At 39.2% G+C, this 20,513-nt stretch overlaps 2 protein-coding genes across 2 annotated transcripts; one reads left to right on the top strand and one right to left on the bottom strand.

Annotated features, from left to right (window-relative positions):
* Positions 1-169: 169 nt before the first annotated feature.
* On the top strand, positions 170-19,252 carry rnf207a (ring finger protein 207a). Its single transcript, XM_080891725.1, is given in 19 exon segments — positions 170-308; positions 684-874; positions 5,670-5,802; positions 6,391-6,535; positions 6,892-6,973; positions 7,119-7,194; positions 8,096-8,221; positions 8,970-9,016; positions 10,219-10,291; positions 11,545-11,613; positions 11,976-12,044; positions 13,003-13,109; positions 15,761-15,938; positions 16,481-16,666; positions 16,935-16,986; positions 17,072-17,189; positions 17,729-17,821; positions 18,339-18,404; positions 18,406-19,252. Coding segments are annotated over 18 exon segments (1,884 nt in total). The 5' UTR covers positions 170-308; the 3' UTR covers positions 18,479-19,252.
* zpr1 (ZPR1 zinc finger) lies at positions 3,061-4,799 on the bottom strand. Its single transcript, XM_080891727.1, has one exon. It carries the CDS (start codon positions 4,643-4,645, stop codon positions 3,284-3,286), a length of 1,362 nt encoding a protein of 453 aa, XP_080747853.1. The 5' UTR covers positions 4,646-4,799; the 3' UTR covers positions 3,061-3,283.
* Positions 19,253-20,513: the final 1,261 nt, after the last annotated feature.

The raw sequence follows: 20,513 nt of genomic DNA, 5'->3' as shown, positions 1-20,513 counted from the left end.
GGAATAATGCACTTTACTTGAGTCTACAGATTACATGTGAATGAGTAGGTTGTATAAATATATGTACATATTCCAGATGAACACGTGGGATTGAGCAGGAGGACATTAGAAATAGGACAACTGTTGTTACAGTCTGTGTGGGATGGCAATATTAAATTTCCCTTTTGCACTTTGGCAACACGTGGGGGCTGGCATGAGGTGTGTGTGTGCTGTCAGCTGCCTGGCAGACAGAGCCCATCGCCCTACTATTGAAGAGTTTCTGCATTGCTGTCATTCCTGCTGTGGGTAGCTGATAGCACCACTAAAAGGTAAGACAGAGCCACTCTGTGCTTTCCACAGACCGGCCTACTACATTTACAGTAAGTTTAGTTTGATAGTGGATATAATGTTAGTGATGACATCCTATTTTTATGTTATATATTTATGATCTGTGGATTGTGCATAGTCACCGAATTTACAGGCTGGTATTACTTGTCTGACAAGGTAAGCGATAAATGTTGTCCTTGTTTAATTATTCATGATCAAAGTGTTTCATTATCACTCTTGGCCTGGTCTCTGGGGTGTAATTCAGTATCACAGCACTATCGAAAGCTTTTTAAAGTAATGTGATTTTGTAGTCTTAAAAAAAGGCTGTTCCAAGAACAAACTAAAGGATTGTTGTTATTCGTGTACTCTGTTCCCAGATGGCAGGAGGAATCTTCAACAACTTGGGCAGTCTGTGTAAAGTGGATTGTGCTAATGTTCACCCCTTGATGTGTCACCTGTGCCATGAGCAGTACCAGTCCCCATGTTTATTGGACTGCTACCACATCTTTTGTGCCCGCTGCTTGAGAAGTCGGACTATTGACAATCGCCTCAGCTGCCCCCTCTGTGGGTAAGAGAGGGCACTTTTAAGTTCGTCATGGTCAAATTAGACTATGAAAGTATAAGTCAAACATGCTGTTTTAGTATGTGCTTAGGAGACCTGAGCCTCCACATCACACCAAAGTGAATGACTTGTGGTTTTGGTGGCTTAAGACACTGTCATTTTGAATTACAACCTTACACAATTTACAGCAACATTACTTATATTTTGTATTAGAAAGTTGAGTAAAACTGTCAAAATATGATAAAAGCTGGATTCTTATAATAAAATATAACTTTACTTCTTGAAAACACATCTTGGGCAGCGCTGCTCAACAGGATTGGTTCCATGTAAATTGTGCAGGAGACTGAAGAAGAACATCAAGTCTCACTGTTTTGTTTTTTAGGGCGCTGCTATGACCCACTGCTGGCCCGGTGTGGGTAGGGCAGAACTGAGTGGCTGGAGCAGCTGCAGGGTCAACCCAGTCTCTTATTTAGCCCTTGGCCCCAATACGCAAAGGGGCTGCAACTTCCATGAAGCCATGTCACAAAGCAAACAAAGCATACTGGTATTTGGCAGCAGTGCTAACAGCTTAGGACAATCAAAAGAAGTCACATGATAGCAGTCCATTTAATATCTTATTAAGGAATGACCCGTGGTTCACAGTCACCTTCAGATCTGCAGTGTTAACTTTCCCTCATCAAAGCATGGGTCCATAGAAAAGGTCCTCTGATGCACAGTATCAGTCTTATTCTACTGTGTCAGAACGCATACGACTTTGTCTTATCTGAATCAGATATAGTGGTGATGAATTTGAGAGTATTTTAATTATTCTGAGATGCTTTCCACTTTCTTGTAGTTTCAAACCCGGAACTGCTTTAAAAAACCAAAACATTGTATATCAAATTCCTCTGGGTTTATATCTGAATTTATATTGATTCTTTACACATACCCATATTACACTGCCAATGAGGTAGGTGAATTTCTTAAAATACAATTCTCTTGAAAAATTAATGACTGTGGAACCCCGCATCTAACTTCCTCAGAGCTAGTTTAACTGTCATGAGGTGCATCAGATTATATAGTCAACAGTAAAAGTCAAAGTAATACCAACACATATGTTTTTACATATTGGATCTGTTTTTTTACACTAATAACACAGTGGGCACAAAGCCACTCTGCTCTGCTGTCTGAGCTCAGGATACAGGGGCCCACTGTCTGGCAGCTATTTCCATCAGCTAACAGCTGCTCACTCAAGAACCACATAATCTAGGAACTCACAACTCTATTAGTAGAACACAATGGATCCCGGTTGCTATGAAAACTAGATAAAATGTTCATAGTGGAGGCAAGAAGAACAATATTTAAGTCAAACGGGCCTGTGCAGATGTGGTAATATAACAAAAACTGGTTACATGTGGTCGTACAGCACTTGGGTTTCAATCTGCATGTACAGTGTTTTTATAACCCTCTAACCCAGTTTCCTACACGTGATTCAACCCAGTCCTGTATTTATTTCTTTAAAAACGGGACTGGGTTGAATCACGTGTAGGAAACTGGTTTAGAGGGTTCTAAAAACACTTTATTTAAACAATTAAAAAAAAAAAATCAGTGAAACAAGTTTTGAGGTCTACAACTAGGCTTAAAAAGGTGTATGAAAATAAGACACTTTCTTACCAAGGTAGTGATTTTATTCAGTATTAATTAGATGTAAGGTAATTTAATTGGTTTATAGACAACTAATCGCTCTTCAGTTCAAATTGATTTCTTAATCAAACATAAACACTCCAATTCAACCTTTGAAATTAGAAATTTGCTGCAGTTTCTTCCATGTCAGTTAATACTGGGCTAATAGGATATTTTACGCTGTAAAAAAATAAATATTGATAATCTCTAAACAAATAAGTTTAAAATGTTGTGTTCAAGGTACAATAAATTGAGAACACTACCAAAAAATGAGTGAAGTGAGAATTTGTATTTCAGACTCAAGGCAACGACAAAAAGTAAAATTCAGCTTTCAGAGTCAAATCTGCCAAATCAAAGAGCAGAGCCAAACTGCCAATTAAATACCAGTATTTGGCACACTTACAGGTGTCAAAATAAATACATTTGTCACACAGAAAGTGGCCCACTAAAAGGAAAACATCACTTTAATCTGAGTAAATGCAGTGCCATCTTCAGGGATTTCACAAGAATGCACTAAGTCATCAAGGATGTACGATTAACAACAGCATTTTAATGTGTTATTATACAACTTATTATATGCCTTTTATTTTTAAAGTACATTTAGAAAACTTGGAATTCTTCTCATTGATCAACATACCAATGAAAGGGAGTATTCACCCAGTGTTTAACTTAAAATGAGTCAAAGTGGCCGAAAATATGGAGCAACTTAATTATACTGGGATTTCTTTTGGACATTAATTAGCACAGATAAACTCATTCAGTCCCTCCAGGTACTGCTGGCACATTATTTTTCTCTTCATAATTCTCAGTCTTCATGTCATTCAGTCCCAGCTCTTCATTCTGTTGAAACGAGCGGGCGTACTTCTCAACAGTCATCTCGGGATCTGGCTCCGGAGCGTAGACATTCTGTAAATAGCTGTTCCCTGCAGGGTCATCAAGGATGACATGGACATCGAGTTCTCCTACAATGATCTTGTCTATTTTCTCTCCAAACTCACGCAGCTTCTGTATCCGATCTGCAGTGCTGCTGTCCCCACAGATGAAGGGGTTTTTGGAGACAGTCAGGTCTTTGATGTCTTTCAGCAGGCCCTCAAGAGTTGTGAACTTCCCACCCAGGGCTGCCATTCCCAGCTCGAATTCCAGCTCTGGAATGATGACGGCGCACGTCTCTGACTTCAGCAAATCTCGGGTCATGTCTGAAGGATCGGTGATGTGCAGGGTGATCTTGGTGCCAAGCGCCTCTGTCGCTCCACCTGATTTCACCTCATTGGTCCGATGGCCACAGCTGTCACAGTTAGTGGCCATGATGATTACCTCCTTGAAGTGGGGGATCTGGACCAGTTTCATGTTGGTTGAGGCTGGTGCGTTGCACTCGGGACAGTTAGTGTTGAATGTCAGAACTTCATTTCTCATCGTCTCCAGGTCGTTGCCAGCTGGTTCCTCATCCAGGTCATCATCTGCCTTTATTCCCAGCTGTATATCCTGCTGGACTGTCCGCTTGAAGAAGGCTACTGTGAGAGCCTCATCTTTTTGCGGTGCTACAGGATTTTCCACAAAACTGTTCCCAGATGGATCCTCAATCACCAGGGTGAACTCATTTTCAACCTCTTTTAGCTTCCTGAGCTTCTGGATGAATTCTTCTATCTTCACAGCCACCTCAGGATGTGTGGCTCGCCTCACAACCTGGTCTTGCTCCAATCCTGCGACTGCTCTGTCTAAAAGACCCTCAATGGTAGACAGAGAGCCCTTCTGAGTGAAGGCAGGGATTTCAAAATCCAGCTCGGGGATCCTTGTGGTCGCGCTGTCTGCTTTTACAACCTCCCGGTTTAGGTCCTCTTTTGTTTTGACTTTAAGCGTGTAACACACGCCTTGCTCTTGAATCCGACCCGCAGACTGGATTTCAGTGTTTGTCCAGCCACAGTTGGCGCAGCTGAAGGAGCTCAGAATTATTTCTTTAAAGAAAGGGATTTTGGTCAGAAGCAAACGTGTTGTACCGTTCTTGTAGCAGTTCATACACAGGCTCTCAATCTCAGTGGGCTGCCAGTCGTCGTCGTCTGCGCTAATATCCTTGAAAACGCTGCCACCTCGAACATGTTCCTCTGAAATAACAGACATGTTTAACGCTGACTATAACGTCGCTTTGTCGAAAAGGTTACACACGCTGTCGTTTTCCCTACAGAGATAGCTCTTGCTAGAAATTTCCAGATAACACACCACCAAACCTCCGCTACAGCGCACGTTTATTTGACAGTCTTCCGCTTTCTCTTCTTCGCCGGTGACAGCGGCAGTGTTTAGGTCTCCAGTGCTGCCCCCTCAGGCTTGCTGCAATACTGCACCAAAATATTTGAAAGGTTTTTATTCTTCTTCATGGAGACAAGCTCGTTTTGCAATTTTCTTTCTTTCTTTTTTAAAAAAATATTTCGGTCTTATATTATGTGTGATTTTGTTATATTTTTGCAGATCACTGGAAATATCTATCTATCTATCTATCTATCTATCTATCTATCTATCTATCTATCTATCTATCTATCTATCTATCTATCTATCTATCTATCTATCTATGAAGAAAGATAGATATGAGATATAAGATATGAGAAAATGTTAGGCCTTTGAAAAAAAGCACTAACGCCCCCCCCCCCCCCCCCCCCCCCAGTGTTTTAGAAAACACTGTGACAGGGGTGTGTTTACTCTCTGCTGCATCACATTAAAAGCTACTTTTAGATGCTCCATTATTCACAAGGGGTCACCACAGTTGGTAGCTCCACATTTTTGATTTAGCAGATTTTGTGCAAAATGGAATGGATCTTTTGCATGTTATACAGATTTTAAATTACTATGTGTTGAATCACAGCCTCCTGTAAAAACACTGTCACGATTTGCAAACTGATGAATCTGTCTGGTGTAGTTTAGAAAAGCAAATTATTCTCTGATATAGACTGACAGTCAGGCCCTTTTTTATTGCATTTTTTTTTTAGAATGCCCTATATGTTATGAGTGGATGAGCTGCATATTACTGTGTCGTTATTGTTTTAGTGATTCCCAGCAGGAGTGAACTTGAAAATTCACAAAATACTGTTTGTAGATAACTTTCATGATTCCTCTTAACATATTTTTTTTAAGCTGTTTGTCTTTGCCACAGATACCCATCTATAGTAAAAGGGAATAATAGCCTCCCACCAGAGGACCGTCTTCTGAAGTTTCTTGTTGACAACAATGCAGATGCTGAGGAGGCGGTGCAGTGTGCCAATTGTGACCAGGAAAGCAACAAAAAGGTACTGATCTAACAGACCAACATTAATTCATGTTAAATGAGCCCATGGATAACCAGAAAATTACCTGCATTCTCTTAAAGGCTTCCAATTCTTTAGTCTTTATTATGACAGGAAAGCCAGGAGAAAGGCATGCAGTAAATGGCCTCAAAGCTCACTTGAACCCAGGAGTAAATAGCCTTAAAACATACGGTTCACATGCTTAACCCAGCCAGCTTTACCAGGATCCAAAACAGTCCCTTTTAATGGCATGCTTATTTCATAGCCACATATTAGGAAACAGGCAACCTATTACTTGGGCTTTATAAGTGCATAGGAGAAACCAAAGGCTAACAGGGATGCAGCTTTTAAAGGGGCTGAATTCTTAATTTCTGCAGGAGTGTTTGTAGAACTTCAAAATTTTTCACTTCAGCTTTTCAGTTTTAATTTTTTGATGTTTCATATGCAATTTTAATGCTGCTCACATTCTTCCTATAATATATGTTCTCTAAATTAAAGTCTAAATGACCACTGAGTACAACAGTGAAAATTTTAATATAAAACATATTCATAAATCTTTTAAAACATTCTTAAATATTCTTATTTATACAGGACACAGGGGTGATGTACTACTGTAACACTTGCAGCCAGCCATTGTGCGCCACCTGCAGGGAGCTGACACACAAGGCCAGAATGTTTTCCCACCATGAGATTGTGTCCTTGGCCAAACGCACCAAAGCCAAACACAGGAAATGCTGTGAGTGCCACCTGTAATTTACTCCAGAAGAATTACTCACCTACGAGGCTCAATTACACCTGTGTAGAAACATGTTCATAAGAACTGTAGTTATTCCAGCGCTGTGGCTGAATTTTCCTGGCTACATGTTAATCATACTCTCACACGCAGTGGTGGGTAATTTTTAAACGCAGCATAAAAATGAGTGGTGTTAACACCCCAGTCAGTATGAGTGTGGTCTTTAAATTTAATCAGCAACCTGTATCTGTATTATGAACCTTACTTGTTACATACGGCCCACTAGAATAACAGAATAGCAGTACTTTAACTCTGGCACTCCTGTGAGCTGAAGTTAAAAGGCGTCTGTGTCTCCACAGCTCTCCACGAGGAACCTTACATCCTATTCTCTACAGAGAATAAGTCTATGCTTTGCATCAAATGCTTCAGGGACATGCAAGTGTGAGTGAACCCGCTGCATAAAATTTATGATTGTCAGAACTTCTCTTCTCTTCTCTTCTCTTCTCTTCTCTTCTCTTCTCTTCTCTTCTCTTCTCTTCTCTTCTCTTCTCCATGCTAATTCAGGTGTGTTTTTGTTTTTCCCCAGGGAGAGTCGGAGTCACTGCATTGATATTGAAACTGCTTACATGCAGGGGTGTGAGATGTTGGACCAAGCTGTGCTGGTGAGAGAGTCCTGTTTGTTCATCTACATATTCATGACACTCAAGGCAAAAAAAAAAAAAAAGCATTATGAATAATTCAGGTACTATGAAGTGTTGATAATAATGTGAGATGCGGTGCAGGTGTTCCCAAAATTTGTTTAGCTCGTTAAAATAACATTTTAATTTGTGCTTCTATTTGACTGCCCATTTTTTGGGCTTACCAAGAAAAGCTTGCATGCCCAAAGTCTATAGAACTGTCCAGTCATATATGTGACATTTTCAAGTAATAAAGTATTTCCAGTATGTCCATCCATTTTTTGCCACTTATCCTGGTCCAGATTACAGGACAAGCACTTCAAGCATAGTTCCTCAGACCTCTATCTTCCCTGTAACACGCCTCCACCATCATAACTAAGACTGTAAAGAGATGTTTTCATCAAGGCATCTGAGAGACATCATCTCTTATGTTCTGGTTCATAAGATCCTAGTCAGATATCAAAACTACCATTGGATCAGGAGGTGCACAGGCTCTACTGTGAGTAGAGGTCTTATCAGTCTGCTGCTCTATTCTTCCTTCACATATTAACAAAACCTGAAGATACTTTAACTCCAAACTCCTCTTGCCTCAGGTCCGATCCCCAGCCTGGCTGAGAAACCATGTCCTCTGGCTTGAAGGTGCTTGGGGACATATTTCAGAAATAAGGGCGGTTGTTGTGTTTTGTGTGTTACCTGGAACTGGGCAATAAAAAAAACAGCTACACTAAACCAGTCCAAATCTCAAGGACTTTATTAAGTATATCTGTACAATCAAGTGCTACAATCGATTGAACGATCTTGCATTCCCTGAAATAAAAGATGATTCCCATTCATTAAGTTGTTAAAAAGCTCACGATTGTCACCAAGCGCTCTTTTCCCTCTGTAGGTGGTAAAGGAACTGCAAACTTCAACTGGAGAGGCGATCCTTCTGCTGAGAGCTATGCTAGGAGAAGTGTGTCTGAACGTGGAGGAAGAAGAGAACGCAATCTGCAGTCTGTTCAACAGTTTGCAGGTCACATATTGATCCAATTTTATTCAGGTGCTGTTGTTTATCCTCCCCAGCCAACTGTAGGAAAAGAAAACTGCGTACACAAATATTTGTTTGAATGTGTTGACAGTGTTTGAGTCTAGCTCTGATGATGATGCATCAGAATGTTTAAACACTGTAACCACAACAGGCGCTGTGATGACAGGTGTGGTGAGGTGTAAAGATGTTAAAATGATCCCTTAGCTTTAGAAAAAGGGTTATTGCCCTGTTCTCTTCTTTGAATCTTAAAATTGTTTACTGGAAAAAGATCCAACTGTCTCTAAACTTCTGTCTATAGAAATATTTTTGGGTTTAAAGTGAATGCAGAGATCATCTCTAACACCAAATGTTTTTTATTATGTTCACATGATCCATTGGGTTACCAGGATTTAATGTGTCAGGTCTGCTTAGATTAAATTAGTTGCAGAGAAGTGGACTAATCTGGACTAACTGAATGGCTGTCAGATAGTTTGCTTAGATTTAACCATCTGCCTTAATCATCTTCTTCACAGAAATAACACATGGCACATTCTGGCACCATTAGCACTGCTTGGCCACTGGATGTCTCTGTTAACCTAATTGTGAGAGAAGAGTGAATTTTATTTGCAAAATGCACAATCAAACAGAACAGAAAGCACACTGTGGATTTTACATGTTGAAAATTAATGTTAGAGACCTCAAGGCTATTTTACGGTGGATAAAAGAGTCTGTTTTCTCTTTTCTGATCTGACAGGAAAAACTAGAAGAGAGGAAGAAGATCCTGTTAAAAGCAGCTCAAAGGTAAAAACCACATTTATAAAGAGTTAGCTTTCTTACATTGTTCCACACAGTTTGTGTCATAATATTTACGAGGCTGAATGCCATTATCCACTGTCACTGTATGACTTGGTACCCTTTTCCATTGTATCATGCTGCATTGTGCACAGGGTGATAAATAGCAGTGCCCTGTTTGCTCTGGAATAATCTCTGTCCGCACCGAACACCTTTTCTTGGATTTTCATCAAAGCATGGAGCTGAATTTAAACCACTTCAGTAAGATTATATGTGTGTCTGCATCCATTCAATGAAAATAAGGCTAACTGAAAAGTGTTGGAAAACAAATAAATGATATGTAAATCACAGACTTACTGAAGTCTATAATATCAACAAAAGCAACTGCTCCGGGAAAGCCTAGAAGCTGTCTGTAGATTTTCTACATTTTGCATTAAAACAGAACATATTTACGACGACTGATGGGTCAAGTGAAAATATATAATACACTGTCTTGAGAATATTATCTTTTCTTTCCCACTTTGCTATTTACTTTTTAGCTGCTTGCTTGTGCAGAACTTTTGTTTCTCAAACTATTTAACATTGACTCTATGCCACGAAAATAATTACAAATAGATTTATATTAGAATCAGTAAACTTTGATTAAATGCCACTGTTGCAGCTAATTAGTACGTTGGTTCAATTAACTGCACGTCAGGTAAAATTTATGAAAGACTAATGGCTTATCACCAACTGATGATAAACTCGCAAACTTAAATTTGTGTTTATCCAGGTTTTTATTTTGTCTGGAAAACATTGCAAGCACTTTTGCTCGCCTCTCCAAGCACTCCATGTGTACGTGTGCATGATTGAATGGGAACAATTTTATGTATTTGAGTGGGTGAGTGTATGAAGTTGCACTCTGTGGGGATCTTTAATGAGATTTTTTGTGGCCGGTGTCCTCCATCTCTTTCTGTCTCCCTCTTGCCTGGAAGCCAGCCAGCGGCTGCCTTCCCGGAAGGGCGTTAAAGGCTATTTATGTCAGGCTTTGTGTATCTGAGCCGGCATCTGTGCTTGTGTGTTTGTTACAAGAGAAGACAGATAGATTAGCTCCTGGAAATATGGAGTATGTTGTTTGCGGTTGCATCTCCTGAGCTGATTCCTCTGTGTATTGTGGCAAGCGTGAATGTGAAGGTGTAGTCTTACATATTTGTGCATTTGTGTGTTTGCAGCCAACATGAAGAGAAGGAGAAAGCACTGAAGGAGCAACTGTCACACCTTACTGCACTCCTACCTACCCTCCAGGTTAAGTGCTGTAAAGTAGACAAATGTTTCTGTTTCTCCACAACTATCAGACCTTGAAAGAAAATACTCGGATCCTTAATAAATTAAGAGTACACACAGAACAACATAAAAATACGCAATTAAGAGAACTAGTAAAAGAATGAGTAAAAACGCAAAATATGAGCAAAAAGTACTTGAATTACCTGATTGTACTGCAATAATGCAGTGAATAAAGTATAAAAATCTGTCTGCATATAATTCTAATAATAAATCAACTTATTATGATCTGTTTTGATTTAACTGAGACATATTCAATTAGCCAGTGTTGAGCTGTGGTTACAAATGAATCAAATGCTGAGATTTTATCAAAGTTGCAGGTTTCTGAGTGGATACACAAGATGCCCATTCAGTGTCAATCCCATCATGCACTGGGCTGTGGCAATTGTGTGACGAGTATCACTCCCACCTGGTCACATATTAACACTTGTCACATTTTAAAGGCACTGGATACAATCTAACAAATTAAATACAAGAAACCTTGTAAAGAAAACAACAACAAAAACCTTCCTTTATAAATACAGTTTAATACTATCAAGGCTGTATCTGCACAAAAATATTGACATAAATGTAATGTAAACTTTTATAGTGTAATACAATGTTTAAAATCATTAATTCAGAAAGGTTGTGATGATTATTATTTATTATTTCATCTTCATAATACATTTAGTGGTTAAAATGCTAAATACAGCAGCACTCCAATTTGTGGTGCAAAAACTCAGGTAAAAGCTGTAAAAGCTGACGTCGTGTCACACATTGTGAAAGCCAACCAAATAGAATCTGTTTATGGAAAATTACATCACAAAACTAAAGGAAAACAGTAATAAAGAAATAAAAACAGTACGGTGAAAACAGCTGATAGCAAACGATAAAGATTATAAAGTAAACAATACATCACTATTTTTTACAACAAGGAACTACTCGTGTTTAACTGTATCTGAACTGGGAAAATTCTTCGACTGTTAAGGCTCTGGGTTTCTCTTTTTAAACATTCTGGGTTAGAATTTCATCCCATTACACCTTCTTTTTTTAACTTAACAAAACAGTTTATGTTTCAAAAACAAATCAAGCAGCCAATGAAAGCAACAGTAAAAAACAAAACAGCTAATAGGTTATTTCAGTAGATTTGTATTATATAGATCTGTATACATTTGCAAATTTCTTCTTCTTGCATCTGTTTTTTTTTTACTCTAATCTTTAACTTTTCATCCTTAAAGGTCCACCTTGTCACCTGTTCAGCCTTCCTCAGCTCGGCTAACAAGTTTGAGTTTTTGGATATGGGCTATGTAAGTATAGCAAAAACTGGGTGAACAGAAGCTGTGATCCATGTCCATAATTTTGAAAGTATTTTAGTATTTTTTGCAATAAAGGAAAACAGCCCTTCAGTATAAGATGTACAAAAGTAAAAGAAATGAGTGAGTACAAAAGAATGAGTGAGTATGGAAGAAGAAGCATGGATTAATAACAGGAGACTGTCCTGTCTGCTGCGTACACAAAGGGCTCTGCTCTTTCTGGGGAAGTTTTCTTGGCAAGAGAAAAGTTGCAGTATTAGCTGCACTGAATAGGCTTTTAAATAGATGAGGTCCACAGTGTCTTGGGGAGGTTAAACAGGTCACTGAATCACACCTGGATGTTCTTGCGTACACAGCAACTCATGGAGAGGCTGAAGAGGATTGTGAAGCTCCCTCATCGACTGAAACCAGTGCAGAGCAGCAAAGTAAGTAGGAACAGCATTCATTCAGACATAAAAAAGGTTACACTGAGAAAGCGATCCACTGGAGCCTTTAGTTGTTATTCTTTTTTAGTCAGAACTACTTTTTCTTTTATATAATGTTTTTGGCCTTTTAACGTGCACTACATTTGTTTATTAATAAGCGACACAACACAGTTTGTCTGTGGATCTCTGATAGCTTAATGCAACAGATTAAATAAGGAAGAGAAATAGCTGGCAAAACGACAGAAGCACAGAGGACACACGATAAATGAATCAGAACAAAACATGGGCTAACAAATTACCCAGAATTTTACATCGGCACACTAAACATAGCAAAGGACTAAGTAAGTACACTCCAGCAAGCAAGGCTAAGATGTTTTTGTGTTATATGTGGAAATACATAACATAAATGCTGCAGACAGCAATAAACATCACTCATACAGGAAGAGCTATTAAAACTTATTATTAAAAGCCACTTGGTTAAACAGATAGATTATAATCTAGGAAAGCAAAAAGAAATATGTAACACTTCTTGGGTGAGGCATTTAATCATCTTAAGGCAACTGGAGAGCTTCAGTATGTAGATTCGTGAACTCAAAAGACATTTCCTGGTTTGGTGAAGATTCGCATAATTTTTAATCTCATAAATCCAATCAGCAAAGCAGACAGCAGGAGGTGTGTCTACGAGAAAATATATCTGCAGTGTTTCTGCCATTTGTGTCTCTATATCTGTAATCGTAATATTTAAAGCAACAGATACATGCTAACAAATATATCTCATATAAAAAAAAATCTATGATGGAGACATGGGTGTTATGATTGTATTATCCACAGATGCATTTTCAAATAAGTTGTATAATCTTAAAGTACTTTGTTTGATATTTCTTTGTACTTTGTGCTATTTATTTCTTTTTTTTTAACCCGAATAAGGCTGAGTGACATTATCTCTGCTCTCCATTAGATCAACACAGAGTACAGAAGTGAGTTTGCTCGCTGTCTAGAGCCTCTGCTGCAGATAGGACCACGCTGCCCTCCTTCTGTCACTGGTTCCACAAGTGCTGCAATACGGTAAGATCATTTGGCTTAGAACCACTTTAAATGTAATCACTAACTGATCCCTTCCTGTGAGTTTTATTTTTACATTGTTCTTTCACCAACTGAATATTTCCACGGCATCTTTTGTATTCTTCCAAGTAAACAAAAGTCTGGGCAGAAAATTTCACACTTGTGAAGCATCCAAACTCAAAATCCCCAAATGTTTTGCAAGTGCACATGGACTGCAGTGAGACAAAAGGAGGCGCCGTGCTGACTGCCACTATGGCAGTTATTTCATCTGTCTGTAAGCTCTGTACGCTGATATAGTTATGTAACTCACCTTGTCGTGTGGAGGCTGGACAGGAGGTCCTTCGTCCTGTATTAAAAAGGTCTGGTTGTGCCGTGGCCAGATAACATTCAGGAGAAGGATGCATGAGTGGTTGCACGTGCTCACAGTTCCTGCACAGTGTTTTTTTTCTCTTTTTTTCCTCAAGCTGTAATCATATTAAGTCAACAGTAAATATGACACATCAATCAATCGATACTTTATTTATATAGCACATTTATAGACCAGAGGTACACCAAAGTGCTTCTCAATAGTAAAATATGAAATAAAATTAATTATACATTGTAATTACATTACAATGACACATGCCGCTACCCATAAAAATACGAAGAGTTCAGTCCTCTCTTGTTTTGCTTTATGTCATTATCCACATACACAAACTCCCCTGATCATTTTCTTTCCACATCAGTGTCTCGCAACTGTTCACAGGTCCTTAAGCCCACCCACTAATGCCAACATACTGACAACTCTCCTTTGCAATTTAGTTAACGCCCTGCCAATGCAAGATGCAAAGTAGGTAGGGATTGGTGGTCAGTCGGCTGCCTGGCACTATTTTTATCCCGGTTTCACAGAACTCTCTCGGATTCATCTGTAAGTTGGCATGCAGGGGCCGCCCGACCGTTTTGTTCCAGACCGTTGATGTCACTGTTTTAGCACGGGCGAAGTCTTTAACTGGCGTCACTACTGGGAGGACAGGGGCTGGATGTTCAGAGGATAACGTGTAGAGCAGACAGAGAAATACATGTTTCAGACAAGTTTGCTGTTGCATCAGCTCTGGACAAAGAGGCAGGAGTAAGAGGCCACCAGGTTGCAGGTAATTTCTTTTCTTTTTGAGTATATAACATATACCTTAACTTGCATTGTAAGCCCAGAATATTTATTTAACTTTTGGAGTTATCTTTAAGTCACCACTGCTGTGTAGATTTGACTAAATTTGTTTATGAATCAGAGCCTGGCTTTAGCACTCGTGGGTACATTTCCATTGAAGCCTGTGGCACTGTAGGATGGCAGCGGTTACACAAGGTGCTTGACTGATCAGTCTTCGAACTTCACTTTGTACCTCAATTCAGAAACAGAGGAATAAATTAGCTTTTCTTTACCATATGGTAGTTCAAAATAACACCCACATGGTGTAGCCTGTTACTCAGCTGAATGTGCTGTTGTGTCTGAATGCTTCTAATGCAGGATGCAATGCAAGCAGGGATTGGTGGACAGCCAATCCCTTTTATCATAATTTCACAGAACAGAAGCTCAGTGAAGTCGTACATGTAAGTTCTTTCATGCAAAGAATGCTGCTGCTTTAGTACTGTCAAAGTCTTTAATCAGCTGTGTTGAGACACAGCCTGGATTTTTGGAGATGGGAACGTGAGAGTAATCCATTCACACCTCACCCACCACAAAACGCCTTTCTGGTTGTTTATGCTGTTTTAGGCATGAAGCCAAAATTATGGTCCTACCAGGACCCAGATAAAAGCAGGTTTAGTTGCGCTACCACATGCTGTGCTTGCATACCTTTATACTTTCAGAGAAGTGATGACAATAAGGCGCTACTCTTTTGAGTGACAGCAGTTATGTTGATTTACTCATGACCGCACTCATGATAGTGACAACTTCTAAACAGTTCCTCTGCGGATTTACTGTCGCTGTCTGTCGTTTTTTCTGTGGTTAGTTTTTAATATGAACAGCAGCAGATGGTCTGCTTTGTCCAAATTTTGCAGTATTTTATGGAAAGAAAATGTAAAAATGTATGTTTGTCACCAAAGACATTAGTGAGATATAGTGGATACTTGATTTTGGTAGCTTACATATCTGTACTTTCATACTTTCTAAATCCAATTCAGTTTTATTTATACAGCGCCAAATCACAACAACAGTCACCTCAAGGTGCTTTATATTGGAAGGTAGACCTTACAATAATAAATCTAAGTGACTGATGAGGTTACATGTTTAAAACTTTGAGTTACAATCGGCACGGCTTACAAAGTACCAAGGAAGAAGAAGCAAAGAGGAGACTTTATAAATTAGTCTAACTTATACATTTTGAATATGCTTTAAAAATGTGTAGCATGATAAAGTTATAACACAAAATAAGAATGAAAGAGAAATAGAACCAAAAATGGACTATATTTGCATGTAGTAAATTTTGTAAAGGTTCCAGACTCTCTTGACTTTCTGGCACAGTTTTTGATTTAATTATTTCACCAAAACACACAAAATCTATAATAAATTATGTAAACATATTATAGGTTTTGACTTATTAACTAATTTGACTGTTAAGAATAGAATTTTGTTTTTAATATAAGATATTGTGGTAATATATTTTGTCCTGTCTCTTCAGGCTCCAGTCCCCTCTCACTGTGTCTTGTCGCTCCCCGTCGCTCAGTGAGATGCCCCTGGGCTCGGCGTTTGGGCGAAGGCCCACCTCTCACCGCAACATCTGCACTAAGGTTCTTTTGGCCGAGGGCAGGGAAACACCCTTCACCGAGCACTGCCGCAATTATGAGAACGCCTACAGGGTGAGCTGATATGTGTGACCTGTGATATTGTGGATTCACCTTCAGGATTTGTGGTAATTACCCAATCCTTAGGTCCAAAAATATTTTAGTTTGCACAATTAATTATACTTACACCAAGGAGTAAGAGGTTTAAAGGTGCTTCTTTTCTTAAGATGATGGTTACAAGAGAACCATCATCTTACAGCTACTTAAATATAAAAAAGATGATTTGTTGTTTTTAGTAGGCTTTTGTAATCAGTAGAAAATAGGGTATATTAGTTATAAAGATAAATGAAATATTTTACCGTTTTATATTTACTTTATAAATCACCTGAATTTGGATGCACTGAGATACTGAGATACGCAACAGTACACGAGGAGCCCACAAAGTAAAGCAGTGAAACACAGCAGCATAAATTCCACCAGGAGATCATTTTCAACTTGTGTAGTGAGCAGCAAGTTTTTCATGCTCAGCTGCACTTCACAGGCATCTGTACACCCATCATTTTGAAGGAAAGTTCTTACAGGTTGCCCTATATATGTGCATGTCTGTGTGTTTATAGTCTCTGCAGACAGAGATGCAGAATCTGAAGGACCAGGTCCAGGAGCTGCACAGAGATTTGACCAAGCACCACTCCATCATCAACACAGATAAAATGGGGGAGATCCTGGACAGATCGCTACACATTGACAGTCAGATAGCTGCCCAGTACTCCACAGTAGAAACTATGAGAGTCATGTTTGAAGAGGTGCGCCGAGTGATACCTGACATTTAGTATGTTCTGGCACTTCTGATTAAAACCTATCAACATGTGTGCTTGATTGGTACCTCTAGCTAAATATTACATATTAACAAGCTAGTTTTCACCCATTTGTCATAAATGTAGACTACAGGGAATGCAAACAGAAGAAAAAAGAAAACTGCAAATGCCAATGTATCCCTTGAGTGAACCAACTGCAGTTCCTGCAACATTTTGCTCTGTGAGAATCAGCTTACTTTGCACCTTTTCTTTGCAGATGTGGGATGAGACTTTTCAGAGGGTCACGAATGAGCAGGAGATCTATGAAGGTTTGTCCCCAATAATGACAACAAAAATTCAAATTTAAAGAATCTTTTTTTAATAGGTCTAATTAACTTTGTTTACTGACTGCAGCCCAGCTTCAGGACCTGATGCAGCTGAAGCAGGAGAACTCTTACCTCACCACCATCGCTAGACAGATCAGCCCCTACATCCTGTCCATTGCTAAAGTGAAAGAGAGACTTGAGCCCAGGTGTTGTATTAAGAAAGTGGATGACTACAATGTCTGGCAACACAGAGGCAGCTCTCACTGATAGTTAACAAAGTTTGGATCAATCTGCCACAAAAAACAGCCCCCAACTATAAAGTTTTTATTTTGAAATACAACACGATACAGCCTCGTTACTCAAACACGAAAGCTCCACCAAAAATAATCAGCTTTCAGAAAGTAAGTAAATTATAAAGAGTGAAAGTAACACAATGTCCATAAAAGTCTTTCATCCACAAATTTATGCAAGAAATGTCTGGGTGCAATGATTCAGTGATTACATAAAGACAGAGAGCACGATCTCCTAAAATATAAAGTATTGGACACACATACTAATGCAAAACCTTGACATTTATTCACAGTGAATGTAGACGTGTATCTTTATCCCCACTACATGCAAAACATTTGTGACCTATTTTTTTTTAAAGAAACAAACAGGCTTATTAGGAAAGGCTGTGGCTAGAGTTATGTTGTGTTTGTGTGTGATTTTTTTTGGTAATCATCTCTTAAAATGTGTCTCGCAGGTTTCAAGGGCCCAAAGAGCACCTCGATGACCGCACCGAGACGATGCTAAAAATCTATGAAGACAGCACAATGACAAAAGACTGTCAAGAAAGGTATTGATATTTGCTGTGATTAACAGAGGGTTTCTCTAGCTGAAGACTCATGTTAAGTAGAAACTGTCAGCTAGAATAAAAGAGCTGCCACACAGCATGAAAGATTTTGTTTGTTTTGTGAATAAGAGATTATATGTACTTTAATTTAAGGACTTCAAACCTCAGGAAAAATTCTTCAGTCTCTGAGGATTTTTTTCTGCCTTTGATGCAAAGGTTTGAGTGATTGAGGGAACTTTTTGTGTGGGGTTTGTGTTTTTTTTGTTCATTTGTAGAACTAACCCCCCCCCCCCCCCCCCCCCCACACACACACACACACAAGAAACATTTAAATGTTTATGCCTTGTTTCATCACTCTTATTAGAATGACATATAAAAGTAAAAATCAAACAATTATCTGTATTTCTGTTTATGTTCACCCAAAATGTTGTAATATATGCTGTTAAATGTAGTCACTGGCATCAAAAAGATTTATGTGTTTGGTTTTACGGTGAGCATTGTCATTTATTTTCATTCACAGTGACAACCAGACTTGTGTTAAAGACAGAGACAAGAACAGCCGCCCACTGATGCTCGAGGGAGAATCCTGTCAAGACCCGCCGTACAGGCAGGCAGAGGGGCCCCACAGAGGCGTCCAGCGGCAATGAGATGCCTTCATAAACACCAACTCATTGCACCAGCGTGCTTTAATTCAGCCATGACAAGCACAGGATGGGATGTGACTCTCATGGCTGTCCACACCATGACATTTTCTTAGCAGCAGGAAGCTGTCAACAGCTCCAAGGTGAGCGCTGGGATTGACACTAAGTGGATATACACGGAGGCCAAGGACTCACACCTGTCAGAGCCTGACTTACAGGACCTCCTTATTCAATGTGGACAAATACAACAATATCATAAAGAGCTGTCATGGGATTCATTAACAAAAGTGAATAAGGTGACGTTTCTGGATTGCCTTTTGTTGCTCTGTTTGTGTTGTTGTGCTGTTAGAATGATGAGTATACTGAGACTGTGAATTATCGCTCTGTCTGGTTGTTTTTTTACAGTGTGTGGAATTGCATTTTCTGGTATCTATTCTTTGCATAAAACATTTCCTGTGGAGGCTGATGATGGATGACTGCCTGGGTCCGATTACCCAGAAGACCGTTGAACCGGCGTGACAGCACAGATGAAACACAGCAAATGCAATGATGTGTGTGTCATTCTTGGTGTCAGCTGAGGTCACATGTTGATGTGTGTCATGTGTATCATCTCGTGCGTCGGCGTAACGTAAAATGAGGCAGTCTATTCCAGGATTGTGTGTGGAGCTTTTTTTTTTTGCCTGCAGTTTCAACATCCACATGCAAAAAGCAGAAGAGCTGTAATGGCAGAGGTGTGTGAATGTTACTGGCCTTGCCTTAACCTCCATCTCCTGCTAGCTTTTTCCAACATCATACTCATAGAATAGAATAGAATAGAATTCAACTTTATTGTCATTGCACATGCACAGGTACAGGGCAACGAAATGCAGTTTGCATCCATCCAGAAGTGCTTTAGTGATATAGATATATTACAATATATATTAGCAATAATATAGATATGTGAGTATATTACAGAAATGGGTCTATTATGGTATGTTATAATGTACACGGTATGAAGTATGTTGTGAATATTCTATAACTATAAGTATGTACAGGCTGTAGTGAGTACAAGCTATGTACAGGATATGAACAGGATATAAATATGAAAAACTATACAGAATATGAAATAAATAACTTTACAGAATCTGGGATATACAGCTATACAGAAATGGGAACTATGCAAGTTGTAAACAGTTGTAGGATTAAAGATTATCGAATGTACAGAATGATTATTTACACAGAGCTATACAGTAGTGCAGTTAAGATAAGTGAGGGTGTAGATAGTTTCTACAGAGGCTATATAAAGTGCTAGTGGTTGTGAGTGGTGGTTCAGTCCATGTTATTATTGTGTTTGAGGGTACAGTTGTCCATTGTGGGTGTGTGTATGTTCAGTCCATGAGTTTAACGTGGGTCAGATGTCATCCCCAATATGCCAGCCAACTAAGGCTTTCAGTAGTGCAGTATGAAATATATTCCTCTTGGTTTGCCTCTGGACTTCATCACAGATAAGTGTCATGCTTTAAGGTGTTTGCCCTGCAGGAAAGCGGTAGAAAACTTTTACACTGTTACTTGTTCTCCTGCCCTTCTTTCTCCCTTGTATCTTTTCTTAATTAATCACGCTGGCATGTTAAACAAATCCCATGATAAAACTGAAAAGACTTGGCTTATGAAAGTATTTACATTTCACTGAAAAAGCTGGGTGATCTACAGGGGCTTCCACGCAGTATATTACCAGAACAATTTGAATTTTAAATCACTTTAGGTGAGACCGTCAAGGAGTGTAAATGATGTTGTTTCAAAGGACTTTTAATCTGCCAAGAAAAACAACATAGTTGAGTAATACAGAGCTTCACACTAAGTAGTAATTCAAGGTGAAACCTCCACACCTGCTACCAGCACAGAAACTATTCTGGGCACAGGTACGGATAATAATGAGGAGCCAGACTGATGGTTTGAGCAAACAGAAGGACAAGGTTATTTACATTACACCGGAGAAGCTAAAGTGGGTTCATTCAGAGCCACCACTTCAGAGGAAATATTGGGGTCACATTGGCCTTAAGGAACAGTCTTGCTCT

This window comes from Rhamphochromis sp. 'chilingali' (genome assembly GCF_963969265.1).
Source record: "Rhamphochromis sp. 'chilingali' genome assembly, chromosome: 9".
In the NCBI taxonomy this organism is placed as follows: Eukaryota; Metazoa; Chordata; class Actinopteri; order Cichliformes; family Cichlidae; genus Rhamphochromis; species Rhamphochromis sp. 'chilingali'.
The sequence above is the reverse complement of the archived record's forward strand: the minus strand, read 5'-3'. Positions and strand labels throughout refer to the sequence as shown.